The 25,593-nt window shown below is 42.8% G+C and overlaps 1 protein-coding gene across 1 annotated transcript in view; it reads right to left on the minus strand.

Annotated features, from left to right (window-relative positions):
• The window catches only part of ccdc39 (coiled-coil domain containing 39), a 141,691-nt gene that overhangs the window by 109,933 nt on the left and 6,165 nt on the right, over window positions 1–25,593 (minus strand). Inside the window, exons 3-7 of the mRNA XM_041204947.1 lie at window positions 24,747–24,893; window positions 20,602–20,760; window positions 18,151–18,243; window positions 17,796–17,924; window positions 12,329–12,520 (exon numbers count right to left, since the gene is read on the minus strand). Of these exons, the coding sequence (XP_041060881.1) occupies window positions 12,329–12,520; window positions 17,796–17,924; window positions 18,151–18,243; window positions 20,602–20,760; window positions 24,747–24,893 (720 nt within the window). The remainder of the gene's footprint in view (window positions 1–12,328; window positions 12,521–17,795; window positions 17,925–18,150; window positions 18,244–20,601; window positions 20,761–24,746; window positions 24,894–25,593) is intronic.

Consider the following 25,593-nt stretch of genomic DNA (forward strand, 5'->3'; position numbering starts at 1 on the left):
TGGTAGGTTGGCCTTCATAGCCAGAGGATTTGAGTACAGGAACAGGGATGTCTTGCTACAATTGTACAGGGCGTTGGTGAGACCACACCTGGAATATTGTGTGCAGTTTTGGTCATCTGAGGAAGGATGTACTTGCTATAGAGGGAGTGCAGTGAAGGTTTACCCGACTGATTCTGGGGATAGCAGGACTATCATATGAGGAGAGATTGAGTCGTTTAGGATTATATTTGCTGGAGTTCAGAAGAATGAGGGGGGATCTCATAGAAACCTATAAAATTCTAACAGGACTAGACAGGGTAGATGCAGGAAGGATGTTCTCAATGGTGGGGGAGTCCAGAACCAAGGGTCACAGTCTGAGGATATGGGGTAGACCATTTAGGACTGAGATGAGGAGAAATTTCTTCACCCAGAGAGTGGTGAGCCTGTGGAATTCGTTACCACAGAAAGTAGTTGAGACCAAAACATTGTATGTTTTCAAGAAGGAGTTAGATATAGCTCTTGGGGCAAAAGGGATCAAGGGTATGGGGAGAAAGCGGGATTAGGCTATTGAATTGGATGATCAGCCATGATCATAATGAATGGCGGAGCAGATTGAAGGGCCGAATGGCCTACTCCTGCTCCTAGTTTCTATGTTCTCCTAGGCGAGAATTTTTGGCTCAGCGAGCAGGGGCAGGGCCCACTTGCCAAGACATAAAATAACGCGGGGCAATGTCAGGCGTGCGCCCCAACAACACCACGTGTCATTTAGATTTTCAGTTTGACAGGCGCGCAGCCGACTCGGCTCCCGCCGATCTGTCAAAGGCCTATTAAGGCCATTTAGAAACTAATTAAACTAATAAACTGAGCTGCCCGTCCAACCTTAAAGTTGGTGGGCAGGCAAAGAGCCCAGGCAGCCTTTGCATTTTTCATGGAACCTCATCCATGGGCGGGCTGAGGTTTCATGAAGTGTTTATAAATTGAATAAAATTTTTTATAAAATTCATTGACATGTCCCAGCTCATGTGACACTGTCTCAGGGAGATTTTTGCGCTCTTTTGCGCACATGCGTGTCAGAGCGCAGGCCCCGACTCAGGGAACAACCCCCCACCGCCCCACCGCACAGGGAGCACTCAACGCTTCCGGGTTAAGGCCGGCCCATGTAAAATGGCGGCGCGGACCCAATCAGGGGCGCCGATCAGGTCTGCGCCCAACCACCCCCCCCACCACCAAACAGGGGGAAAATTCTCCCTCTGGTCTCTCTGTTCTTCAAGTAATAATCTTAAATTTATGTCTTCCAGTATTGACTCATCAACCAGTGGATTTTTTTTTCCCTATTTACTTAATCAAAATTCATGACTTTGCACACTACTAACTAATCTCTTTTTAACCTTATCACAGTATCATAGAATGGTCAAAGCACAGACAGAGGCCATTCAGACTGATAAACCCATGCTGGCTTGCTGTAAGGGCAATTTAGCTGGTCCCACTCCCCCACCCTTTCCCCGTAGCCGTGCAAACATTTTTCCTTGAGATGCTTATCCAATTCCCTTTTGAAAGCCACAATTGAATCTATCTCCACTAACCTCTCAGGCATCCCACATCATAACCACTCGCTGCATAAAAAAGTTTCTCCGCATGTTGCTTTTGGTTCATTTGCCAATCACCTTAAAATCTGTGCCCCCTGTGTCCTTGATCCTCCTGCCAATGGGGACAGTTTTTCTCTTTCTGTTCTGTCTGGACCCCTCTTGATTTTGAACAACTCTATCAAATCTCCTCTCATCCTTCTCTTTAAGGAGAAGCTTCTTCAGTCTATCAACGTAACTGAAGATCCTCATTCCTGGAATCATTCACATAAATCTTTCCTTCCTTCACATCCTTCCTAAAGTGCTGAGCCCAGAATTGAACACAATACTCTAGTTAAGGCCAAACCCGTGTTTTATAAAGGTTATTCATAACCTTCTTGCTTTTGTACTCCATTTATAAAGCTCAGGATCCCACATTCCTTTTTTCAACCTGTCCTGCCACCATCAATCATTTATGCACATGTACCCCAGGTCTCCAGTTCCTGTAGCACCAATGGAATTGCACTCTTTAGTTTATATTGCCCTTCCCTGTTCATCCTACCAAAATGTATTACTTCGCACTTCTCTGCATTAAATTTCATCTGCTACGTGTTTGGCCATTCCATCAGGCTGCCTATGTCCTTTTGAAATCTATTACTATCCTCTTCACAGCTCACTACACTTCCAAGTTTTGTATTATCTGCAAAATTTGAAATTGTGTCCTGTGCACCCAAGTATAAGCCATTAAGTGTTTGAATGTGTTGTTGTCTCCCAAATCCTTTCCCACCTTTCCCGAAACTCCATGGGGAGGATTTTTCCCTCATTAGGCAGGCTCAGACAGGATGGTTGGGAAGCCGACCATCGCCCACGATCGGGGCGGGACCGTGATTTCACGCTGGCGAGCCAATTAAGGTCCACCCAGCGTGAAACCCATGCAGCAGCACTGCCTATGTGGGGGGGTGGGGGGGGAGAAGGAAGGGCGAGAACGCAAGTTCACTTATGTGCGCGAGTGCGCACTGGAAAAGCTCCCTGAGGCACAGGGCTGCCTCAGGGAGATGAAGGTTTGGAACATTAAAAATAAAGATTTTTAAAATGTTATAAAACATGTGACTGTGTCACATCAGCAGGGACATGTTATTAATGTAATGTTAAAATTTATGCTTTATTTTTATTTGCTGTTGGAAACCTCATCCCGCCCATGGATGATGTTTCTGAAAAACTGAAAAGGCTTGGCCTTTTCGCCTGCCCACCAAACATAAGATTGGACGGGTAGCAAAAAGTTCTTCCAATTATAACTTTAATGGCCTTAATAAGCCTTTTAATTGTCAGCAGGCATGCTGCCAACTCCTGCGCACGCCCACCGACCGAAATATTGCGCGAGCGTGCGATGATGTTGAGGCGCTCGCCCGATGTCATTGTGCATCATTTTACGCTAGGTCGGGTCGGGCACATGCCCACCCGGTGAGCGTTATATTCTACCCCATGTTTGAATGTCTCCAATCAGATGTCCACCATGCCACAGTACTGAAGTGGCTCTTATCAATGTCACAAGTCACATCCTATGTGACTGTGACAATGGTAAACTTAGCCTCCTCCTCCTTCTCGACATGTCTGCAGCCTTTCACATGGTTGACTACACCATCCTACTCCAACGCATCTCCACTGTCATCCAGTTGAATGGGACTGCTCTCACGTGGTTCCATTCTTACTTATATAATTGTAGACAGAGAATCAGTTTCAATGGCTTTTCCTCCTGCTCTTACACCATTACCTATGGTGTCCCTCAAGGGTTTATGTTGTTCTCCTATTTCTCGTCTAGATTCTTCCTCCTTGTGACATTAGCAAGTTTTGACATTTTTTTAATTCATTCAATAGATGTGGGCTTCGCTGGCTAGGCCAGCATTTATTGCTCATCCCTAATTGGCCTTGAGAAGGTGAGCTGCCTTCTTGAACGGCTGCAGTCCATGTGGTGTAGGTATACCCACAGTGCTGTTAGGGAGGGAGTTCCAGGATTTTGACCCAGCGATAGTGAAGGAATGGCAATATAACTCCAAGTCAGGATGAGTGGCTTGGAGGGGAGCTTCCAGGCGGTAACATTCCCATGTATCTGCTGCCCTTGTCCTTCTAGATGGTAGTGGTTGTGGGTTTGGAAGATGCTGTCTAAGAAGCTTTGGAAAGTTTCTGCAGTGCACCTTGTAGGTGGTACACGGTGCTGCTACTATGTGTCGGTGGTGGACGGAGTGAATGTTTGTGGATGGGAGGCCAATCAATGGGCTGCTTTGTTCTTGATGGTGTCAACCTTCTTGAGTGTTGTTGGAGTTGCACTCATCCAGGCAAGGGGACTGTGTTCCATCACATTCCTGATTTGTGCCTTGTAGATGATGGATATGCTTTGGGGAGTCAGGAGATGAGTTACTCACCGCAAGATTCCTAGCTTCTGACCTGTTCTTGTAGCCACAGTATTTATATGGCTAGTCCAGTTCAGTTTCTGGTCAATGGTAACTCCCAGGATATTGATGGTGGAGGATTCAGTGATGGTAATACCATTGAATGTCAAGGGGCAATGGTTAGATTCTCTCTTGTTGGAGATGGTCATTGCCTGGCACTTGAGTGGCGCAAATATTACTTGCCACTTGTCAGTCCAAGCCTGGATATTATCCAGGTCTTGTTGCATTTGGATATGGACTGCTTTAGTATCTGAGGAGTGACGAATGGTGCTCAACATTGTGCAATTATCAGCAAACATACTCATTTCTGACCTTATGATGGAGGGAAGGTCATTGATGAAGCAGCTGAAGATGGTTGAAGATGATGGATAGGGTGCCAATCAAGCGGGTTGCTTTGTCCTGGATGGTGTCTTCTTAAATGTTTTTGGAGCTGCACTCGTCCAGGCAAGTGGAGAAAATTTCATCACACTCCTAACTAATTTAATAATACCTCTTTTGTTCCTGTAGTCCATTTTCTCATTATTAAAATTGGGGATCCCATATGCTTTTTTGACAGCTTTCTTGACTTATCTCACTTTAAAAAAGGCTATCTGAACCCTTAAGTCTCTTGACTTTTCCATCTAATTAAAGTTGTATCATTTAATATATATTTCCTATCTTTACTCTTCCTCCCAAAATGTTGCAATTATCATTTCTCCTCATTAAATTTCAACTGATTGTTAAAGATTAAAATTGAGAAGTCATTAAGAAATCCATTTTACATGAAATTCTATACCATTCTCCATTTTTTAGATTATTTCTGTAGTTTATAAAGAACTAAACTTGAAAGACTGCAAAAAGGCTGCAATGTATTCATACAAGTGGTTCGTTCAGCAATCTCTAAAACTGCCTGATACATATTTACATTTAGATTCACTTTTTCATAACTAAAGACTTGGACCCATATTTTCACAAGGGCACCGCACTTTAGCCAAAATGGAGCAGATCCCTGATTCCAGAAGTCCCGCCCCGAACCTGGCATCCACCATTTTTGCCTGAGGTGGCGAACAGGGGCAGGATGTATTTTACACATGTGTGGGTCATGGAGGCAGTGGCACATTTAAAACTGCAACTGCCTTTAGTTAGAAGTGATTTTCATTACCCAGGTTTCTGAAACACAATTCGTGTGCTTAACACATTTGATAAAAAGGTCTATACCTACCGAGTTCTTTGGAGAGATCAGGTACCCTTTTGGATAACTTTTAAAAATTTCATCAAGTGTCATAGAACTTCCACAAATCATATCACAGGTGTGTGGCTGACACCCAAGGGAGATGATGGGCCTGTGGCCTTGGAAGGCCAGATACTTCTGTCCCTCGTGACTTGGGCACCCAGCTGGGAGAAGGGAAGAGTGTGCATCGCGGCAAAGAAGCAACAAATTGGAGTCAGTACCTTCACACATTCACACCATAGAAGCACAAAAGCGTGATCAAAAATGAGGCCAGAGGGAGAGGGCAAGGCCAGGAGTTAGAGGTGCCACTGCGAGCACCAGGCAGGAGGAGGAGGAGGACAACCAAGTATTACCCCGAGTTAAGGGAAGTTACATCTAAATAAGACAGAAGACCAATGCAGAAGGCAGCTGAGGTTAACCCAAGAACTGGTCACCAATATATGTGCCATTGTCTAACAAGATCTTGCCAATCCTTATGCCCTGCTACTGGCTCTCAAAGTCACAGTAGCTCTGAATTTTATGCAATCGGCTCTTTCCAGGGCTCAGCAGGAGACCTCCGCAACATTTCACAGTCAGCCATGCAAAGCTTCACCAAGACAGTCAGTGATGCCCTCTTTTCTCAAGTGGGGGAGCACTTTAACTTCCTGATGAATGTGGCATTGCAGGCTCAGAGAGCCAGGAGGTTTGCGCAAGTAGCAGGCTTCCTTCAAGTGCAGGGGGCTATCGACTGTACACATGTCGCCATAAGGGCACCAACTCATCCACCTGACACCTTCGTAAATAGGAAATCCTCCCACTCCATGGATATGCAGGTGGTGTGTGACCACACCAAGGTGTTCCTGTACATCTGTGCCTGGGACCATGGAAGCTGACAAAACTCATTTATCCTGAGGAATTTGTAGCTGTCTCAGCTTTTTCAAATACTGAAACAGTTCTGTGATTGGGTTCTTGGGCTCAAGGGGTACCCCCTTAAGGAGGTGGCTGATCATCCCCTTTAGAGGGCACCAAACGAAGCCCAAACAGCACTATAACAACAGCCATGTGATGATCCGCAATACAATAGACCAGGCTAGTGGCATCATGAAAATGTGCTTCAAGGGACATTGACTGTTCCGGTGGAGCTCTACAGTATTCCACTGCAAGTGTATGCAGAATAGTAATAGTGTGCTGCATGCTACACAATATGGCGCAGCAGAGGGGCCTGCAGAGCAGCGTGCAACCAGGGGGCGCAGGAGCTGGTCTTATAGCTATATCTGAGGAGGAAGACATTGAAGAGCAGGAAGTGGAGGCCCCTGCCCATGTTCAGGGATCTGACAGGGAGGAGGAAGAGGGCAGGAATAGCAGACTAGCAGAGGGGCAGGTACATGTAACCATGGCTAATTCTTTGCAGGAGGGGGCCATCAGCGAAGCCTGCTAATCCAGAGTAGATTCACATAAACTGTTACCTTTCAAGAGTTTAGATCAGCCAGTCCCAGTAAGTAGCTTCTACATAATAAACGTTTAACATGGAAACCACACTTCCTCAGGGAAATACTCATTCCCAACAAGACAGAACACCAACAGTACATGAGGAAAGTCAGTGCCATTAACATGGCTGAAGCCATGACCGTCATAGCCCTTGGCCTCAACATAGTGCACAAACATAACATGAGAAGTCATTCACAACCTGGATCCTGCAGAAAAAATGTTAGTGGCTATCAATGAGCCTGTCAAAACAAGACCCTGTGCCTACTCAGACTATGCCCACTATGCCGACAGTGCAAGTAGGAAGGGGGACTTTATACCCACGACCTTCAGATTGTATGTACCAACAGTACTCCAGCCACTGCACATTTTACAGGGTGCGGCCACAATTGTGTTAGAACAACTCCTTCAATATCCTTCCACATTATCCACCCAACACCGGCATCCAGTTTTAGAAGTGTGTGGCATCTGAAACTTACAAAGCTGCCAGGCATCTTGGCTTCCTGTGAAACCACAGCCTCTGCCACCTAGAAGGCAAAGGCCTCTAATGTAGTGGGGAGACCACACCAGCATGATTCCCTGGAGCATACATGGCACCTTGACATGCATAAAATCCACTTAAGTGACTGTGTAACACTTATGCTTGAAGTGCATCTGATCAACTGGATTCGATCTTTGAGTATGATCATTGATCCTCCCATAAAGACAATCAAAGCTGGACAAGAAATGTTGCAAGGAGCATCTCAATCCGCAACCCTTGCTGTAAAATTGCCTTATCTGAATGTTTGGAAAAGGAAGCAGCCTTCCACTGCTGGACATACATGGGTACACCCTCGCTTGGAAAGCATCAATGAGAAATGGATTTCAGGTGCAGTCTTCAGCACCACTGGTAAGAACTGGCTTCATTCTGTAAATGCTCGCATTGAGGGTATTGGTGGATAAAAGCAGGTTGAAATATTTTTAGCTATAGTGAATGTATTTACAAAGTTCTTAATCGTGATATGTACAAAGTGATATGAAGCGTTGCCATGGCGAATCCATCAGTGATCAAGGTGACACGGCACCCTGCGCTTGCAAATGCTCCTACGAAGTGTCGCCCCATGTCACCTTGGATGAGGTGGAGGCAGGCTGCTCAACTCTCATGCTATGTAGCATTGAGGAGGATGGTGGCCAGCCTCATCATGCAAGCTCACTTGGGACCTACTTCAGACTGTGGCCTCTGTATTTCTGCAGGGGCAGCCATTGTCATTGCCACAAGTAAATGTTAGGAACTAGATATTGTTTTTAAGTAAGTTATATTTCTGTTTTTGGGTGTTCAGAACAATATAGCTTCAAGTTTAATTTGTATTTTTATAATTTGTGCATTAAGAAATGGGAAACTTGAGTTTTAGTTTCACTTTAAAAGATGCCTGAATTTTAATTAGGTTTTATGACTCTTGAAGTGAAGTTAAAACAAAAGGTATAAAAAAAACTGCACTGTTGCCTAGCAACAGGGGTCCAGAGAAAGGGGCCCACAGAGACAGAAAAAAACAGTTCAGTTGGAAGCAGGTGCCAGGAGAAGCTGGACACGGACAAAGGAACTGCAGGAAGTAGGTTCCAAAGAATGAAAAGTCCCAAAACCAGGGAGTGGAACAGGTGGAAAGTCCCAAGAAGACAGTAAAGTCAAGGGAGAAGGGCAGGAATACGAACAAGATCCTGTTCAGTGGAAGTGAAAGTGAGCAGCAGAGAGGAAGGCTCCAAACTTAAAGCTTAAAGGAAGAAATCTGCAGGATGCAGGCTTAAAGCAAAATAGGCTTGAGAGAGGATTCAAGGAGACAGCCAAAGGTTGGTAACTCCTTATTATGGGCATGTGAAACAGCGGTGCTCTGTTGGCACGGCTGAGTATTTGAGAGAGACTATGTGGAAGGCGAATCTTGAATGCCAGGAGAGAGGAACAACGGAAGGAAAGTTCGAAATCCTGGAGGCGGACCCTTGTGGAAGGCGTCCGAGAGAAAGCGTCATTTGGGAGAAGATTCCAAAGCAGGTTCTTTTCGAGTGAAAAACAGAGCTCTGAGATCAGTTGGCTCACAGTGTGACAAATGTCTGGGGGGAGTTGAGGGGAGATCCATTGCATCTGTTTGGGGTGGCATCTGTCACTTAATTTCAGAGTGTGATGTGCCTGACCACAGGGTGCCTATTGGTTTACATGAACATGAGAGTATAAGATAGCTTTTGTAACTTGTGTTATCCTTATGAATCTGTGTATATCTGTACAGGTATAGTTGTGGGTGAAGGAGTATTGCAAAATATATAGTTCATCGTTTCTTGTTTAATAAGTGTTTTACTCTTTGTTAAAAGTTCATCTGCTGACTCCTGTGACTCTGTTCAGTAGCGACTCTCCACATTTCTAAACAAAAAATAAAAGTAGGATCTATCAAATCAGGTTCTACCCTGGAATCTGATTTGTCAGTAGTAACATCAGCTTGGATCATAGCATAAAGCAGATTTAGGCTCTGGAACAGGGGCTGGAGACTTAGCAGAAGACAAGGATGCTGACATGTTCTCAGTTACCTTCACCCTCCTCACTAATCTCCACAGCTCTAGGTTGGCCTTCAGGTGGGGCTGGTTGCTGGGGCGCAGCAGTCATCCATTCTAGCAACCTCTGACCAGCATTGTGAATGTCCTGTTAAGGGAATGCAGTTCCTCATATATTCCATGGTTGCCAGCTCTCATACTCGGAGCAAACTGCTCCAGGCTAATGGAGTGAGCATTGTATCCTTTGCAGGTAGTTACACTACTCTTGCAACCACTCTGTGTGATGCTGCAAGTGTCTCTCCATGAGATTATTTCATGAATGGAGCTCATGTAGGTGAGCCCCTGAGACAAAATGGAGTTCATCACCGCCATGGGCTCCTCTGCTCACAGTGCATGAGCTCACATTGCCTCAGGGAACTCTGCCGTATGTCCACACATCTCCTGCCTTCTCCACCGTAACTCTGCACATTCTTCCATTTCATATAACAAAATAATTCCCTTTCAAATGCTACGATTGAACCTGCCTGCACCACAGGCTGTGCATTCCAGATCCTAAGCATTCACTGCATGAGTAAGTTTTTTAATATCATTTTTGCTTCTTTTGCCAATTACTTTAAATCTGCTGATATTTCGAGTCCTTGTGACCCTTCATCAGAACTAAAAAATATAGAAATGAGATGAAATTTAAGCTGGTAGAAGGGGGTGGGAGGGATAGGTAGAGCTCGATAGAGGGCCAGTGATAGGTGGAGGCCAAGAAGAGTCTGCCAAAGATGTCATAGACAAAAGGACAAAGGGGTGTTGACGGTGGTGATATTATCTAAAGGATGTGCTAATGGGGACATTAAGGGTAACAAGCTGGACAAGCTAGTGGCAGATGGCCCTCGTGGGGGTGGGGTGGGTGGAAGGGATCAAAATGGGCTAAAAGGTGGAGCTGAAACAATAGATCGAAATAAATTTTAAAATAGGTGGGAAAAGAAAAATATATTTGTAAATTATTGGAAAAACGGGGATTGGAAAGATGGTGGGGCTGGAGGAGAGAGTTCATGGCCTGAAATTGTTGAACTCAATATTAAGTCCGGAAGACTGTAAAGTGCCTAGTCGGAAGATGAGGTGCTGTTCTTCCAGTTTGCGCTGAGTTTCACTGGAACTTTGCAGCAGGCCAAGGACGGACATGTGGGCATGAGAGCAGGGTGGTGTGTTAAAATGGCAAGCAACATTCCTGTCCTCCCCAACTGTATCCCTCTCCGCAGATGCTGTCCGACCTGCTGAGATTTTCCAGGTATTTTTGTTTTTGTTCTAGATTTCCAGCATCCGCAGTATTTTGCTTTTACCTTTTTACTTTAAATCTGTGCCCTCTTGATATGTGCGTGTTGCCTCTTTTTACTGGATGTATTGACTGCAAAACCTGCCCCAACCTGCTGCAAGGTCAGCTAAGATCCTCACATTAGCTTGGTCCCTTCTAATGCCACCTGCTGTTAAGGAATTGGTGAATGGTCCACCCAAAATAACTCAATAGGAGTGCCTAGTTTAATTTCCACCCTCTTGCCAGAGTTACTGCAGGATGACATCGAAAGTGCTCAGGATTTTTTGCATCACAATTTTCTCCTTGTCCCTATTTTGTACAAGCATGCTGTTTACCACACAGTTTTTTTTGGTAACTAAAAAAGGTTTAATATAATATTCCTGGAGTCTGCATTGCATCTACTCTAGAAGATTAATCATAAAATAATTGATACAAACTTGTGTGAAGAGGTTGATAATGCACCTCTGATGCAGTATTACCCTTTCTAGGATAATGGGCCGAATCTTCTGAGGAGCGGCAATCACCGTTGGATTGCCACTCTGCTCCTATTCACTTATCTTGCACTGGAGGTCCGCATTTCTCACCTGGACTTTCGAACTGGGCCTCCTCAGAAATGTGGAGTGTACCTGCTCTAGGAGTCCTTCCTTCTTAGGGCACGATTGTCAGAGAAAGCCATGTCCCCTTTTAACAGCACTAACTGCCATATTCCAGTAAGTTTAAAGGCTCCAAAGCCACTTTGAGAAGTTATGGAGAGAAGGTAAGCGCATAAGGTAATTGGATGAGGGTGTAGGGTGGCAGGTAAGTGGGTGAAGGGTTAGATTGGCAGGTAAGTGGGTGAGGGCAAAAGGTGGGTAAGGGTAGTCATGTGGTCACAGGGTAGTTAAGTCAGGGGAGGGGGTCGTCAGGCTGAGGTTGGTAGTTTGGGGTGGTAGTTGGTGGGGGGAGGGGTAGTCAGGGGGTCCAGTGGGGAGTTGAGGGGGGGGTCAGTAATGTAGTTACCAGGAGGTAGAACTGGTTTTAATCCTTCTCACTTTTCCTGGCTAACTATTCAAATAACTAAATCAGAACCATCTGAAGTCTCTGACTTTGATTTGGAACTTTGGAGAGTTCCAGACGCAGGGGAATTGCCCACCGGAAGTCCAAACTTCCCAGGCAATTCCCAAGTAGTCAGTGCATAGAGACTTCCATCTTATCTTGGGAGGGGGGGAGGGGTTTACCTCCAGGGTACGACCATCTGAAGATCGTAAGTTCTGGACCAATATGTGTTTAGTAAAGGCAGAAATATTCAACAAGTCTACAGGAGTTTGTGATGAGTAATTTTGCAAAATAATATGCAATGAATGGAAGAGGTAATTATCTTCCTACCCTGTGCTTTATCCAACTCCTTTTGGTGGGTTCCTTCCTACCTTAAATAATCAGATAAATTTTTTTGAAGCTACTACTTCTAGGAAACAGTGACAAAGAGATATGTGATCATATTGGGTATGTAAGTGGGCTGAAATGCAATAATTTTAGGCATATCAAGGTTCAATAACTATGCAAAAATCACTCACTTCCTACATGAAAGGCATTTCCAGCCATGTTTCCCTAAATTCTAATCTGTCCAGCTTCCATCTATACATATGCCTTATTCTCCTTGGATTTTTTTATTTTACTATTAAAGGACCTCATAATCACCCAGCTCCCTTCAGCCAGAATGAAGATGTTCACAAGTTGCATGAATAGAAGCTTAGAAAATGGTGTTCTTTTGTTCTCAGTCTAATATATTAGTCTATACAAATTATATTTACTTATAGGTCTGAGGTTTTGCATTTATAGCTGTAAAATGCAAATAATATTGTGTAATTACCTCATTTTGTAGTTGAAGACGGTTTGTCTCATGCTCTTGATACTCTAATCGAAGTTTAGCTGAGAGACGTTGATTTCCGGAAATCTTTTTTTCAAATTCTTTATTGTTTTCAGTCTCATTCTTAAGGAACTGGATTTTCTCATTGAGGGCTGCGTCTTGCTCTCGTATTTCCTGTTTCACCTCTGCTAGCGACTATTAAAGAGAATTTTTTTTAGTATTAAGTAATTGTCAATATATTTTCTGAATTAAATTCAAATCAAAATTGTGCAAGGAGTTTTGTTTCTGATATTTTTGATGTACATTCAATTCGATGTCAAAGAAAATATAGTCCTGGAAACTAACAAAGTAGTTGCTCGCAACAGTATTTCATCTTTCTGAGGGTGGCCTGAGCTATAATGAAGTTTCTACTAAGACTGTGGAAAAGCCTTTTATAGGAAGTTTATAATAAAAGTTCAAAGTTAAACCTAAATTTATACGGTTGTAAAAGGACAGATGATCCTTTTGACTCTTGGATGAATGATAAAGGGGATAAAGAGAGCAATATGACACTTGGGGCAGGATTTTTCGCTTGGTGTGCGGGCACACCCGAGCGTAAAATTGCACGTGATGACATCGGGTAAGCATCCGGACATCATTGTGCACCTGCATGATATTTTGGTCGGCGGGCGCCTATTAATGTATTAATTAAGAGTGATTTTTCGCTGCTTGTTCAACCTTACGATTGGCGGGCAGGCGAATCAGCCAGGCGGCCTTTGGATTTTTGAGGGAACCTCATCCACGGACGGGTTTCCGAGATTAATTTTTTTAAAAATGCACTGACAGAATTTTTATTACCTATATGTTCAGGTGAATGAGTCCCATGTGGGGACATTTTTTTCAGAATTTCATAATCTGTATTTTTGTTTCTAAAATTCTTCAGCTCCCTGAGGCAGTTCTCTGCCTTCAGGGAGCTTTCATTGCGTGGTCCCCCGAACCCGCGCTGACACCAGCGCTCGCCCTGTTCTCGCTCCCACCCCAGCAGCACTGAGATTTTCAGCATGCCTTTCATGCTGGCTGACCGTTAATTGGCCAGCCAGTGTGAAATCACAGTCAGGGGCCGATCGCAGGCGGCGGCCCGTCTCTCAGCCACTCCTGGGCCCACCCAACGATCCAAAAATCCTGCCCTTGCTGTTGGAAAAATGTAATGGACAAAGATTTACTCTGTGTGCTTTTGATAAGATTCTAAATGCACTCTTTATAAATGTCTTTATGGTTTTATGATATCTAAAGCATATTATATATTATTCCTTCCTCGAAATTTTGCTCCATCTATTTCATAAGATGGAGGAAAGTATATACAGAAAAAAATTGTAAAAACAGTATTCAGCAATTACAATTATTATAATTTAATGAATTACATAAAAACATAGAAACTAGGAGCAGGAGTAGGCCATTCGGCCCTTCGAGCTTGCTCCGCCATTCATTATGATCATGGCTGATCATCCAATTCAATAGCCTGCTCCCGCTTTCTCCCCATACCCTTTGATCCCTTTTGCCCCAGGAGCTATATCTAACACCTTTTTGAAAGCATACAACGTTTTGGTCTCAACTACTTTCTGTGGTAAGAATTCCACAGGCTCACCACTCTCTGGGTGAAGAAATTACTCCTCATCTCAGTCCTAAATGGTCTACCCCGTATCCTTAGACTGTGACCCCTGGTTCTGGACTCCCCCAACATCGGGAACATCCTTCCCACATCTACCCTGTCTAATCCTGTTAGAATTTTATAGGCTTCTATGAGAACCCCCTCATTCTTCTGAACTCCAGCGAAGATAATCCTAATCGACTTGATCTCCCCTCAAATGTCAGTCCCGCCATCCCCAGAATCAGTCGGGTAAACCTTCACTGCACTCCCTCTATAGCAAGTACATCCTTCCTCAGATAAGGAGACCAAAACTGCACACAATATTCCAGGTGTGGTCTCAAAAGGCCCTGTACAAATGCAGCAAGACATCCCTGTTCCTGTACTCAAATCCTCTGGCTATGAAGGCCAACATACCATTTGCCTTCTTTACCACCTGCTGCACCTGCATGCTTACCTTCAGCGACTGGTGTACAAGGACATCCAGGTCTTGTTGCACATTTCCCCTCTCAATTTATAGCCATTCAGATAATAATCTGCCTTCCTGTTTTTGCTACCAAAATGGATAACCTCACATTTATCCACATTATACTGCATCTGCCATGCATTTGTCCACTCGCTCAGCTTGTCCAGTTTTGTCGAGCAGTTTCCTTAAAACCAGCTTTTAGCACTCATAGGGTTGAATTTCTGCCCCCCCCCCCCCCCCGCCCCATCATGGGGGTTGTGCGGGGGCTGGGCGGGAGCAAGCGCGAACCCAATCGGCGCCCCTGATTGGGTGCACGCCGCCATTTCATGTGGGTGGGCCAATTAAGGCCCACCCAGCATGACGCATACCCAGAAGCGCTGAGCGCTCCCTGTGCAGACGGGAGGGGGGTGGGGGTGGTGGTGATGGTGGGTGGATTCCCTGAGTCAGGGCCTGCGCTCTTTCACATATGCATGCATATGCATATTTTAAGTTCTGAAAAATTTAATAAAGGAAAAAAAAATTTAAGGACACGTTCCCTCATGTGAAACTGTCACATGAGCTGGGACATCTCCATTAACGTTTTCAAAAATTTTTATTTAATTAATAAACCCTTCATGAAACCTCATCCTGCCTGTGGATGAGGTTTCATGAAAAATGTGAAGGCTGCCTGGGCTCTTCACCTGCCCCCCAACCTTAAGGTTGGACGGGCAGCACTCTAAATAACTTTAATTACTTTCTTAATGGCCTTAATAGGCCTTGGACAGTTCGGTGGGCGCTCAGTGGACTTGGCTGCGCAACCGACGGACTGACAATCTAAATGACGCACGGTGACATCGGGACTCGTGCCCGACGTCACCGCGCGCCATTTTACGTGTTGGCGAGCAGGCCCCACCCCCACTCGCCGACCTGAAAATTCTGCCCATAAAAATGACAAAGATTGTAAAGATGGGTACAGTTGTGAGATGATCTGCCTCATCCTTCAATGGAAAACTAGAATATCCTCCATCTGGAATTATGACATTTTTTGCGTTAGAAAAAATTTCTTCATGCTGACCATGGGTTCAGCTTTTAAAACATGCCCTGAATACGATAAAAACTTGGATCATGTTTAAGAAGTTAAATGCATGCTTCAAACTTGCTGTTATTCATTTAAAATAAACTGAGAACTTTGCACCATCATGTGGCCAAAATGTATATTGCACTGAATATTGTTCATGAAAAAACATTCCCAGCTGCTTATAGTGAGTGAGCATGTTGTTGTCATCACGTTTTTCACTCTAGATGTGTTGGGTGATAAAGCCAGAAAATTATATTACCAACATACTTTTTCAAAAACAGAAATCTCACTGATCAACTGTTTCTTGTAATTATTAACAGATACACCCAGAATCCCATCACTAAAGAAATCTCACTTTAACAAGGTGCAACTGAAACAGTTTAAGGACCTGATTGGCTGAAATAAGCACAGCTTTATAAATGGGTAAGTGCAGAGTATTTATTAAACTGCTGAAATAGCCAGCACAATAAATATTTTCTAAGCCATGCTTTTGTGATTGACTCTTATGGAAATATAAATGGTTAGCATTATTTGCTTGATACAGTAAGTCCTCAGTATAAGTCACACCACTCAGAGTCATTTATTTTAATGTTGTTTACTCTTTTAGGACCATTTTTCAATTTACGTTGTCATTTTCAATTTTATGCTGTCTGCACTCTGGTCCGGTCCCCCCCATGCTGAACTCTGGGCCTGCTGCCCCCATGCTGAACTCTGGTCCCGCCACCATGTTCCTCCCCACCCTCTACCACCCCTGGCTTCTTCTGCAGCCCCCACCGCGGCTTCTTTCACAGCTCCCCCAAGCTTCTTGCGTGGCCCGCCCTCCCAACTCCACTGCTCTCCCCTCACCCCCCACAGCTTCTTCTGCAACACTTCACGGGACAGGGCTCAACCCCTGCAAACTGTCAGACACTGGAGATAAAAAGACAGAGTGGGAAAGGAGAGAGACACAGTGTCAGAAAGGAGAGAGAGAGAGAGAGGCAGAGTCAGAAAGGAGAGAAAGAGTGGGAAAGGAAAGAAAGCAAAAAGTTGAGCTGTGTTTCAGGAGTGCTGTGGGTGAGACACAGGAGCTGTGCTACTCAGGGCTTGTTTAAGTGATTTAGTATTATCTAATTTCAATGTATATAGTATTTCTGTTATCTTAAGAGATTTATTTGGTTTTGCAAGTAATTCCAGCTCAAAATGAACAGTGTTGCATGTACTTGGATTTCAACTTGTACACTGTTTTTTCCTGGCAAGAAATGTCCAAAGGAACTTAACTCCAGCTTTAACATTGATTTCTATGGGAACCCATGATTCACATAAGGTTGTATCATTTAAAGTTGCAATTTTCAGGAACGCAACCACAACTTTAAGTGAAGACTTACTGTACAGGTAACTACATGTGCCAAGCATGAACGATGTAGTGATGGGGATTGTATGTGCATGAAAAACAGTATCATTGCAATGAAAACCCAGCATAATTCCAGCAGGCAATGGCAGGAAATTACTTCCAAGTTTATTTGCTAATTTTATGCAAGGGATCTCTGTTGGCCCCTGATGTGCAGCATTCCTATGGGAGATGTGAGGATATTTAAATTTAATAACCTGGAAAGCCAGGGCAATGATTACAAGGCCTAAGACTGCAAATTTAAATACGTAAACATGTTTAAACACATTTCAGCTATGAAAAGAGGCTGGAAAGGCTGAGGTTGCTTTCCTTGGAGCAGGGAAAGCTGAGGGGGGAGCTGATTGAGGTGTACAAAATTATGAGGAGAATAGATAGGAAAAAACTTTTCCCCTTAGTGGAGGCGTCAAAAACCAGGGGTCATAGTTTTAAGGTAAGGGACAGGAGGTTCAAAGGGTATTTGAGGAAAATTTTTTTTCACCCAGAAGGCGGTGGGTATTTGGAACTCACTGCCTGAAAGGGTGGTAGAGGCGGGAACTCTCACAAAATTTAAGAAGCATTTAGATGAACATTTGAAACGCCATTGTATACTAGGTCAAGTGCTGGAAAATGGGATTAGAGTAGAAAGGGGCTCGATGACCGGTGAGGACAAAATGGGCCGAAGGGCCTCTTTCCGTGGTGTAAACTCTATGGCATTATGACACTATGTTTTATGAACATTTTACTGGCAACATTGAGGTAACTAGCAAAGTCTTTGACGTGTGCCACAGCCAATCTCTGCTTATCCTCCATGTTATTTCCCCAGTAAAGGCTGGGGGAGCATGCCAAAATAACGAAATGACCCTGAGGCCACAATAATTTCTATCTAGTCTTAGTATGTGAGGGGGTACTGAATTGTACTGCAAATCAGATTACAAATGTGGAAACGAAGCTCCTTACCAAGGCACACTTGTCCATCTCCTGATCTCTTTTCTGCATCTGTTCAATAGTATCCTGCCATTGGCTAATGAGTTCTTGCCTCTCACTGTGGGATCTGCGAAAGTCGTGTGCTATTTTGTCCAGTTCCATCTAACAATAGAAACAAGTTTCTAAATATGTTTTCTATAAAAATATACAATATTTACCTTTGCTGCTATACATTAATATTAGTATGTTTTAACTTAAGATAAATTATATTTCAATGCTTTAAATGTAATGCAAGATTGTATTTAGCATATTTATAACAACAAATATACTGTACTGTTGAATAAGAATTTAACTTTGAATACAACTGAAAAAATGTAGTGTATCTAACCTGAGCTGCAATTGTTTCAGTCATTTCATTGTCAAGTAGTTTACACTTTTTATTTGCTTCCATAGTCATCCTCTCCAGTCGTACTGTAATATCCTATAATAAACAGAAAAACGATCAAGTTTGTTCTACGTACAATATTTCTTTCCAAATTTTTTCTCTTAGAGCCTGAAGTCAATAACTTATACAAGAACAGTACAACAGCAGTTGCAACAACTCAGACAACAAGAATAATTTAAATAGCCCCTTTACTGTAGAACGTCGTCCTAAAGTACTTTATCGGGACGTAATTAGATAAAAATGGATGCCAAACTAATAAAGACAAAGGGGGTTGCAAAAAGATTAGGTAGAGGTGGATTTTAAGGAGTATCTTAAAGGAGAAAAAGGAGGTGGAGAAGCAGAGGTGTTTCAGGAAAGAATTCCAGAACACAAGCTCTAGATAGCTGAAGGCACAACTACCATTAGTGAAGCAAAGGAGGATACACAACAGACATAGTAGGAGGAATGAATAGTTTTGGGTGGGGGGCGTGTCACTGTAAGACTGGAAGAGATTATAGAGATAAGAAATGGGTGAGGCTGCAGACAGATTAAGAAAGAGACTGATAGATAATGTACCATGGTCACCATCACTGAAGATAATGTTTGTGACTTTGATTAGTTTTTTGTTGTGACAGGAACAGAAACATGATGGAAATATTCAAGCAGGGAACTGCAGGAAAGAGGGGTAGGTGACAACATGTTCAAGGGCTTTGGAGGAAAGTAAGGTTGGTGATAGGGCATTACTCTGCAAGTGTTGACAAGTCAAGGGTAGAATTTTTGATAAGAATGTGATGATGGTATTTTTGATGGCAGGAAAACCTAAGGTAAGGGAGCCACTTACAGTGTCAGCTGGCATGGTATCCAGGAAAAGAAAAAGCCTACAAGTACCTAGCCCAAATGACTATTCAAATCTATGGGATGTTACAGCCCAATCCTATCCTCATCCAGCATCTTACACACATGCACCTTGCAGCAATGGTCACTGGCCTGGATAATGTGATTACTGGCAAAGTGAAGGCACTGGCTGTTGACCACAAAGAAAGTTGTCCACAAGATCTAGTGATCTCTGAGGCATGGAATTCACCTTTCCTGACATTAATTTAAATCTGGTGCCAACCTTTGCAACAGTGATGTCATCCAGCTGGGTAAGCAGCCAATCACATTAAAGAATTCTCAAAGACAGCAAACCAGGAAATAGAAAACACTAATTAGCCTTCACTTATTAATCATTTTACAGAGAACGAAACAAAGATTGGGACGTACACTTGGAATTAAGTAAATAACATAAGAAATAGGTGCAGGAATAGACCTTAAGGCCTCTCGAACCTGATCTGCTATTCAATGCAATCATGGCTGATCATCAGCCGTAACTCCACTTTTCTATCTGCTCCCCATATCCCTTGATTCCTTGAGAGATCAAAAATCTGTCAACTTCAAACTTAAATATACTCAAATGTGGAGCATCCCTTATCTCTGGGATAGAGAATTCCAATTATTCACATTCCTTTGGATGAAGAAATTTCTCCTCATCTCAGTCCTTAAATGATTGGCTTCTTATCTTGAGACTGTGCTCCCATCTTCTAGAAACCCTAGCCAAGAGAAACAACCTCTCAGTGTCTACCATATCAAATCCCTTCAGAATCTTGTATGATTCTTGTATCTTATAAAACTGAAATATCATAAACAAACTTAAAATACTATATATGAAAAATCTATGATATTTTATTAGGGTGAAGAAATTTTGCATTCCACAAATATAAAATTATTTTTTCATGGCCAGAGATGTTGTTCAACAGCACTAATGGCTTAGTATGCTGGTAAGAAACAGTTACACCTTATTCAACAAGGTGTAACTTTTGTCAAGGGTTTTACAGTGAGAACAATAGCATAAAAGTAGAAGCTCATGTTAATTAAAATTATCTCTAAAGATTTCCACCTGTAAAGATTTTGACAATGAGTGCCGTGGAGGAGCAGCAAATCATTGACAATAACTTCCAGATTTTTGTGCTTAACTGCACACTTGCAGACACCAGAAGTGGCTGTCAGTTTCATAGTTGCAATGATGGCAAATGGTGACAGTTTTGCCATATTGCAACCACAAAATCCAGGCAAATATGTTATAAGTGAAGCAGAAATTAGCTGATTCCTTCCCCTTTCCTGTCTTGGATCATTGAAGCTGGTTGTAACACTCTCACCCCCACTGAGGCAGTGACCAGCTAACAACACAGATCCTGGGTCAAATCAGATAAATCACAAGAGGAAGTATGCCTCCTGCCTTATCCATCAGAAGAGCTTTCACGTGTTTGTTTTAGTGCTCATTTCTGTTGTGTTATTTCCTCCGGTTTATGAAAATTGCTATGGGACACACTTATATTGCTGAATAAACAAATAGCAACAAAATGAAATAAAACATACCCTGATTTTTCCTTCATCTTCTTGTGCATACTTCTGGATGGTGATTGCATCTTCATCTGTTTTGGTTGACTCTTCCAGCCAGGCCTCCAAAGCTTGCTTGTCCCAGTTCAACTGACATTTCAAATCTTCAATTTTCTGTGTGTACCTATAGATGTTATTCTAAAAAAAAATGAATAATTATGTATATTTTTTCCAGTCTCTCTATTTTACACTAGCATTGATTCTTTTGCTCACTGTAGTGACCAATATTGAAATATATAGTGATGATTAGTACACTGAACATTAGAAATCTGCAAAGTGCAAATTCAATAAATTCCATTTAGTATTTATAAAATATATTTGTGTCTATGTTTAAGGAAGAATAAACTTTCCTTCAATGCTTCACTATTGTTGTCTAGCTGGGTAGGACTGCTCTCATCTGGTTCCATACTTATCTACTTAACTGGAGCCAGAGAATCACTTGCGATACACCTCTGGTGTCCAGAAAGGATCTATCCATGGCCCCCTCTTATTTCTCCTCTCCATGTTGCCACTCAGGGACACTATCTGAAAGCACAGTATTAGTTTTCACATGTATGATTATGACACCCATACCTACTTCTAGACTCCTCCACTGTTGCTAAATTATCAGACTGCTTACCCAACACTAAAAGCAAAGTACACTGGATGTTGGGGATCTGAAATAAAAACAAAGTGCTGTAATAACTCAGCAGGTCTGGCAGCATCTGTAGAGAGAAAAACAGAGTTAACGTTTTGAATCCAGTATGACTCTTTGAAGGAGAATCATATTGGACTCGAAACATTAACTTTGGCCAGGATTTTCTGTGCCCGCCAACATTCAGTATATAGCATGATTGGTTTCACAATGGCGTGAAGCCAGTTTGTGATCGTCTTTTCGGTCCACCGATGGAGGGCCATGTTTCCCGCCATCGGACATTGGGAACCTCATTGTAATACATCAGCATATCATTATGAGGCCAGCCCGCCGGACTCATCGCCCCCGCTTCATTGTGCGCCCATGTCAGTGGGAAAACACACCAATGTGTTTCACACAGCACATAAGCGACATGCTCCTGGCAGGCTGCACTTCGCTCGGGACTTTAAGGTTTATTTGCCTACATTGCTTCAGTCAGCACTCGCAGTCATCAGTGCCAGGTTTCATAGACAGCACCACATCATTTTTAGGGGGCTCATGGGTAGGTCTCTACCTTCCAGATCAGCCATATGAGAGTGGCTTTTCATCAGCTGCAGGGCAAGGACTTGCTTCAGGGAGGGGGAGAAGTGGCTTTAGGCAAGAGAAGAGGATGAGAGCTGTACTGGGGAGGAAGGGTATCCCAGGGTGTGTGTGGGGGCACGTTATATGTGCAAGTGGCCACAAGGTGGTGAGGGATGAGGAGGCAGTCTCCAGAGGAGATGAGGCCAGATGGACATGTGAGGGTATGTGTGTGAGAATGGGTGGTGATGTCCCTTGAGCTGGCAGTGATTGAGATGCCAGTGAATGTGTATTGGACTTGAGTGTGTGAAATTAGAGTGATGAGATGGTTGTCATACCCTGGCTGCATAGATGAGATCATTCATCCTCTATCTGCATTGGATGGCCAACTTCTTCTGTGCAGTACTGGCACTGACCACCGCTGCTCCCGCCTGCCATGTTGGATTGGTGATGCCACTGCCCATCCTGCAGCCAGAGCGGGAGTAGGGGACTTTGCGGCAGGCCTCCAGGTGTCCAAAAGGTGTTCCAGTGACACATCGCTAAACCTAGGGGCTGCAGTCTTCTTGCCTTTCATGGACATCTTCCCTGCAGCAATCGTGGGCTGAAAGCACTGAGATGTGGTGCGCGCAGCTGGACTTTAAATATGGCACCTGGCAAAATGAAGCGGCGAGGCGATGGCAGGCAGGCGAATGACAGTCCACTCACCATGGAAACAGCATATTTCCTGGGAATGCATAAATAATGTGGTGGGTTTGGGACAATATGACGTGAAAACCCGTCATCGTGGCCGGCAGGTAAAATGTCATTTTACCTGCCTGCTAGCGCATTTAATGCAAATCTGGGATGATTCTGCCCTCTGTTTCTCTCTCCACAGATGCTGCCAGGCCTGTTGAGTTTTTCCAGCACTTTCTGTTTTTATTATTACTTACCCGACACCTAGGACTGGATAGCAGAAATTTCCTCCAATTAAATATTGGGAAGACTGAAGCCATCATTTTTGGTCTCTCACTTCAGACTCGTTTCTCTAGCTAATGACTCCATCCTTCTCCCTAGCAACGTTCTAAGTTTAAGCTGCTCTGTTTACAACATTGGTGTCCCATAATTCGACCCCGAATTGCACACCATCACTTTCCAAACCTGCGATCTCTACCTCCTAGGAAGACAAAGGCAGCAGGTGCATGGAAGCATCACCACCTGCAAGTTCCCCTACAAGCTACACACCATTCTGACTTGGAACTATATTACAATTCCTTTTACGTCGCTGGATTTGCAGCGGTTCAAGAAGGTGGCTCACCACCGCCTCCTCAGGGCAATTAGGGATGAGCAACAGATGCTTGCCTAGCCAGAGACACCCACATCCTGCTAAAGAATAAAAAAGCCCATCTCCATGGCAACATGAATCACATGGGCCTTGTATCCAGGTAGAAATGTTGATTAGCTATCCTCCAGATCCCAAACTCTATTCTATCTTGGAATTAAATAGACAATTTAAAGTATAACCCTGTTCAAAACTTGACATTCCTAACACCTCCCTGTGACTTGGAGACTAATAGTCTATCCACCATTAGCACAACTGCTCAGGTCATTGTTTACAGGTGTGAATATCTTGCACCATTTTCCCAGTACAGCAACCTGGACCCCCCACCTTTAATGTTTAACAACCAAGTCACCAAGGCTTGTTGCCAGTAGAATTCAGAGCAGGTCACATGACTCCCTTCATTTCTCCATCTTACACTAAAGACACAGTTCCAAAATATAACAATCTTACAAACTTCTCATATTTGTAACAACTTCAAATGGTTATTATCAACAGTTCTTCACGGATAATTCTATTCTAAAATATTTGATTCAAGAAGGTTTTCTACAGTCCGTCACCAACCACAGTGAAGCAACTATTGGCTGTAGAGGGAAGCAAATAAAAACTCAGCTTCAAGATACACTTGTTTCAACATTTTGATTGTTTGCCTGAAGAACATAGCATCATATGTTAGCCAATGTAAAGCCAATAGTTGAATGTTGTAGAAGACTTGCCTTGAATAATAACTTGACACAAAACTGAAGCTCAAGGAGACATTCAACATAAGCCACACTGACACTACTGAGGATATCTATGTGCAAAAACAATAAATTAATGGTAAGATGGTATATCTTGGGGACATTGAATATCCCAAATTGAACAATAGTTAGGCGATGATATTTTTGGGAGGCTGTGCTGAAAAAAAGAACAATTTGCATTTATACAAACCTTTTTCAGCCACCAGATGTCTCAAAGCGTTTTACAGCCAATGAAGTTATTTTGAAGTGTACTGTTGTAATGTAGGAAGACAAGTGGGAACTTGTGTTATGAGAGTATAGTTATTCCTTTGTAATTGTACACAAAGCACTTGGAGAGTTTTGCATGTACATTGATCTGCACTATTTGAACAGGTTATACAGATAGAAGACAAAAAATGATCCACAGAAGAAAAATGATGTCAGTTTGCTGTAGCAAAATGTTTTTTTCTAAATTAGATGCATTCAGCTGTAGTTAGCAACTGGCTTTGGTAAGTAATTTTAAAGAATAGGAAACGATAGTGGCGGTCACTTTAAAAGTTCAAAAAGACAAATCATTTACTTAGCTGTTTACGTGGCTATTGAAAACACATTAGGAAGATAGTCACAGCTCCATTGTAAAAAAAACCTTGAAGACACTGAACATAGTGGAATAATTTTCCCCTTACCAATCATGCAGGAAACTGGTGTGATCAGGTCAATCACTTGTTAACAAATAGAGAATTAAACACTGTATAGTGGGGCTCCTAATAGCCCTTTGACCACTAATCATGACACTAATGCTCCTTAGTTGTGCACATGGATATGTAGAATTTCATTCAATATTCAAATCAGCCATAAAGGGAATATGTAGTGATTTGACAACCTTATTGATACTTACCTCCATAATATTTTTTCTCTCTCTCAATACAGCCATGTCATTTTCAAGCCGCCGAATCTCTTGTTTGAGACGTTCCATCTCCCGCTCTGCAAGGAGCTTAAACTGCTGTTCAGTTTCAAGTTCTTTTTCTCGTGCTTTTTGTAAAGACTAAAAAAAAATTATCAGTAGCATTGTATTGATCAATGTATTTTTTCCACTTCACAATGAGTGTTATGATGGGCGGATGATGTGTGCCAGGCCGACCAAATCCACAAGGGAAACTTGGTTGTGCTATCACAATGGTTTTACAATTTGTATTTATTATGAGAAGATGTCTGCATTAATTCAGGAGTAATAAGTCCACCAATACCTTTAGAGATTTAAAAACTTAAATTAAAATATTAACAAAATAAAAGATTTCAAGCACATATAATAAGACTATAATTACTTATTGCTATAAGAACTCCTAAAATTCCTAATTGACCTGACTTCCAGTTACACCCCCTTTAAGACAATAGTCCAAAATAGATTTTAGATTTAAAACAGAACCAGCAAGTTAACGCAATACCCACTTGGCAGTGGAATTCCAAATGGCTTTTCCTCAGTGTCACTTTTGTTACATAGCAGATTCATGCACAAATGGCTGCAGGCTTCATTAAGGCTATTTCGCACACTCCTGTTAGATCTTACACGACCTTCCTTCCACATTGCCTTTCATTCTCCTTTGTATATGTTTCTCTCTTTTTAATATATAAATTATATTGTTTGATATGTCTTTGAAACTGTATCTTCCTCATAATGTAAAAACTTGCATGTTGCCAATATTGTCAGTAATCTTTAGGAAAAATAATCACACTCCTTAGCCATG

The sequence above is a fragment of the Carcharodon carcharias genome, chromosome 2 (assembly GCF_017639515.1).
Source record: "Carcharodon carcharias isolate sCarCar2 chromosome 2, sCarCar2.pri, whole genome shotgun sequence".
Taxonomy (NCBI): Eukaryota; Metazoa; Chordata; class Chondrichthyes; order Lamniformes; family Lamnidae; genus Carcharodon; species Carcharodon carcharias.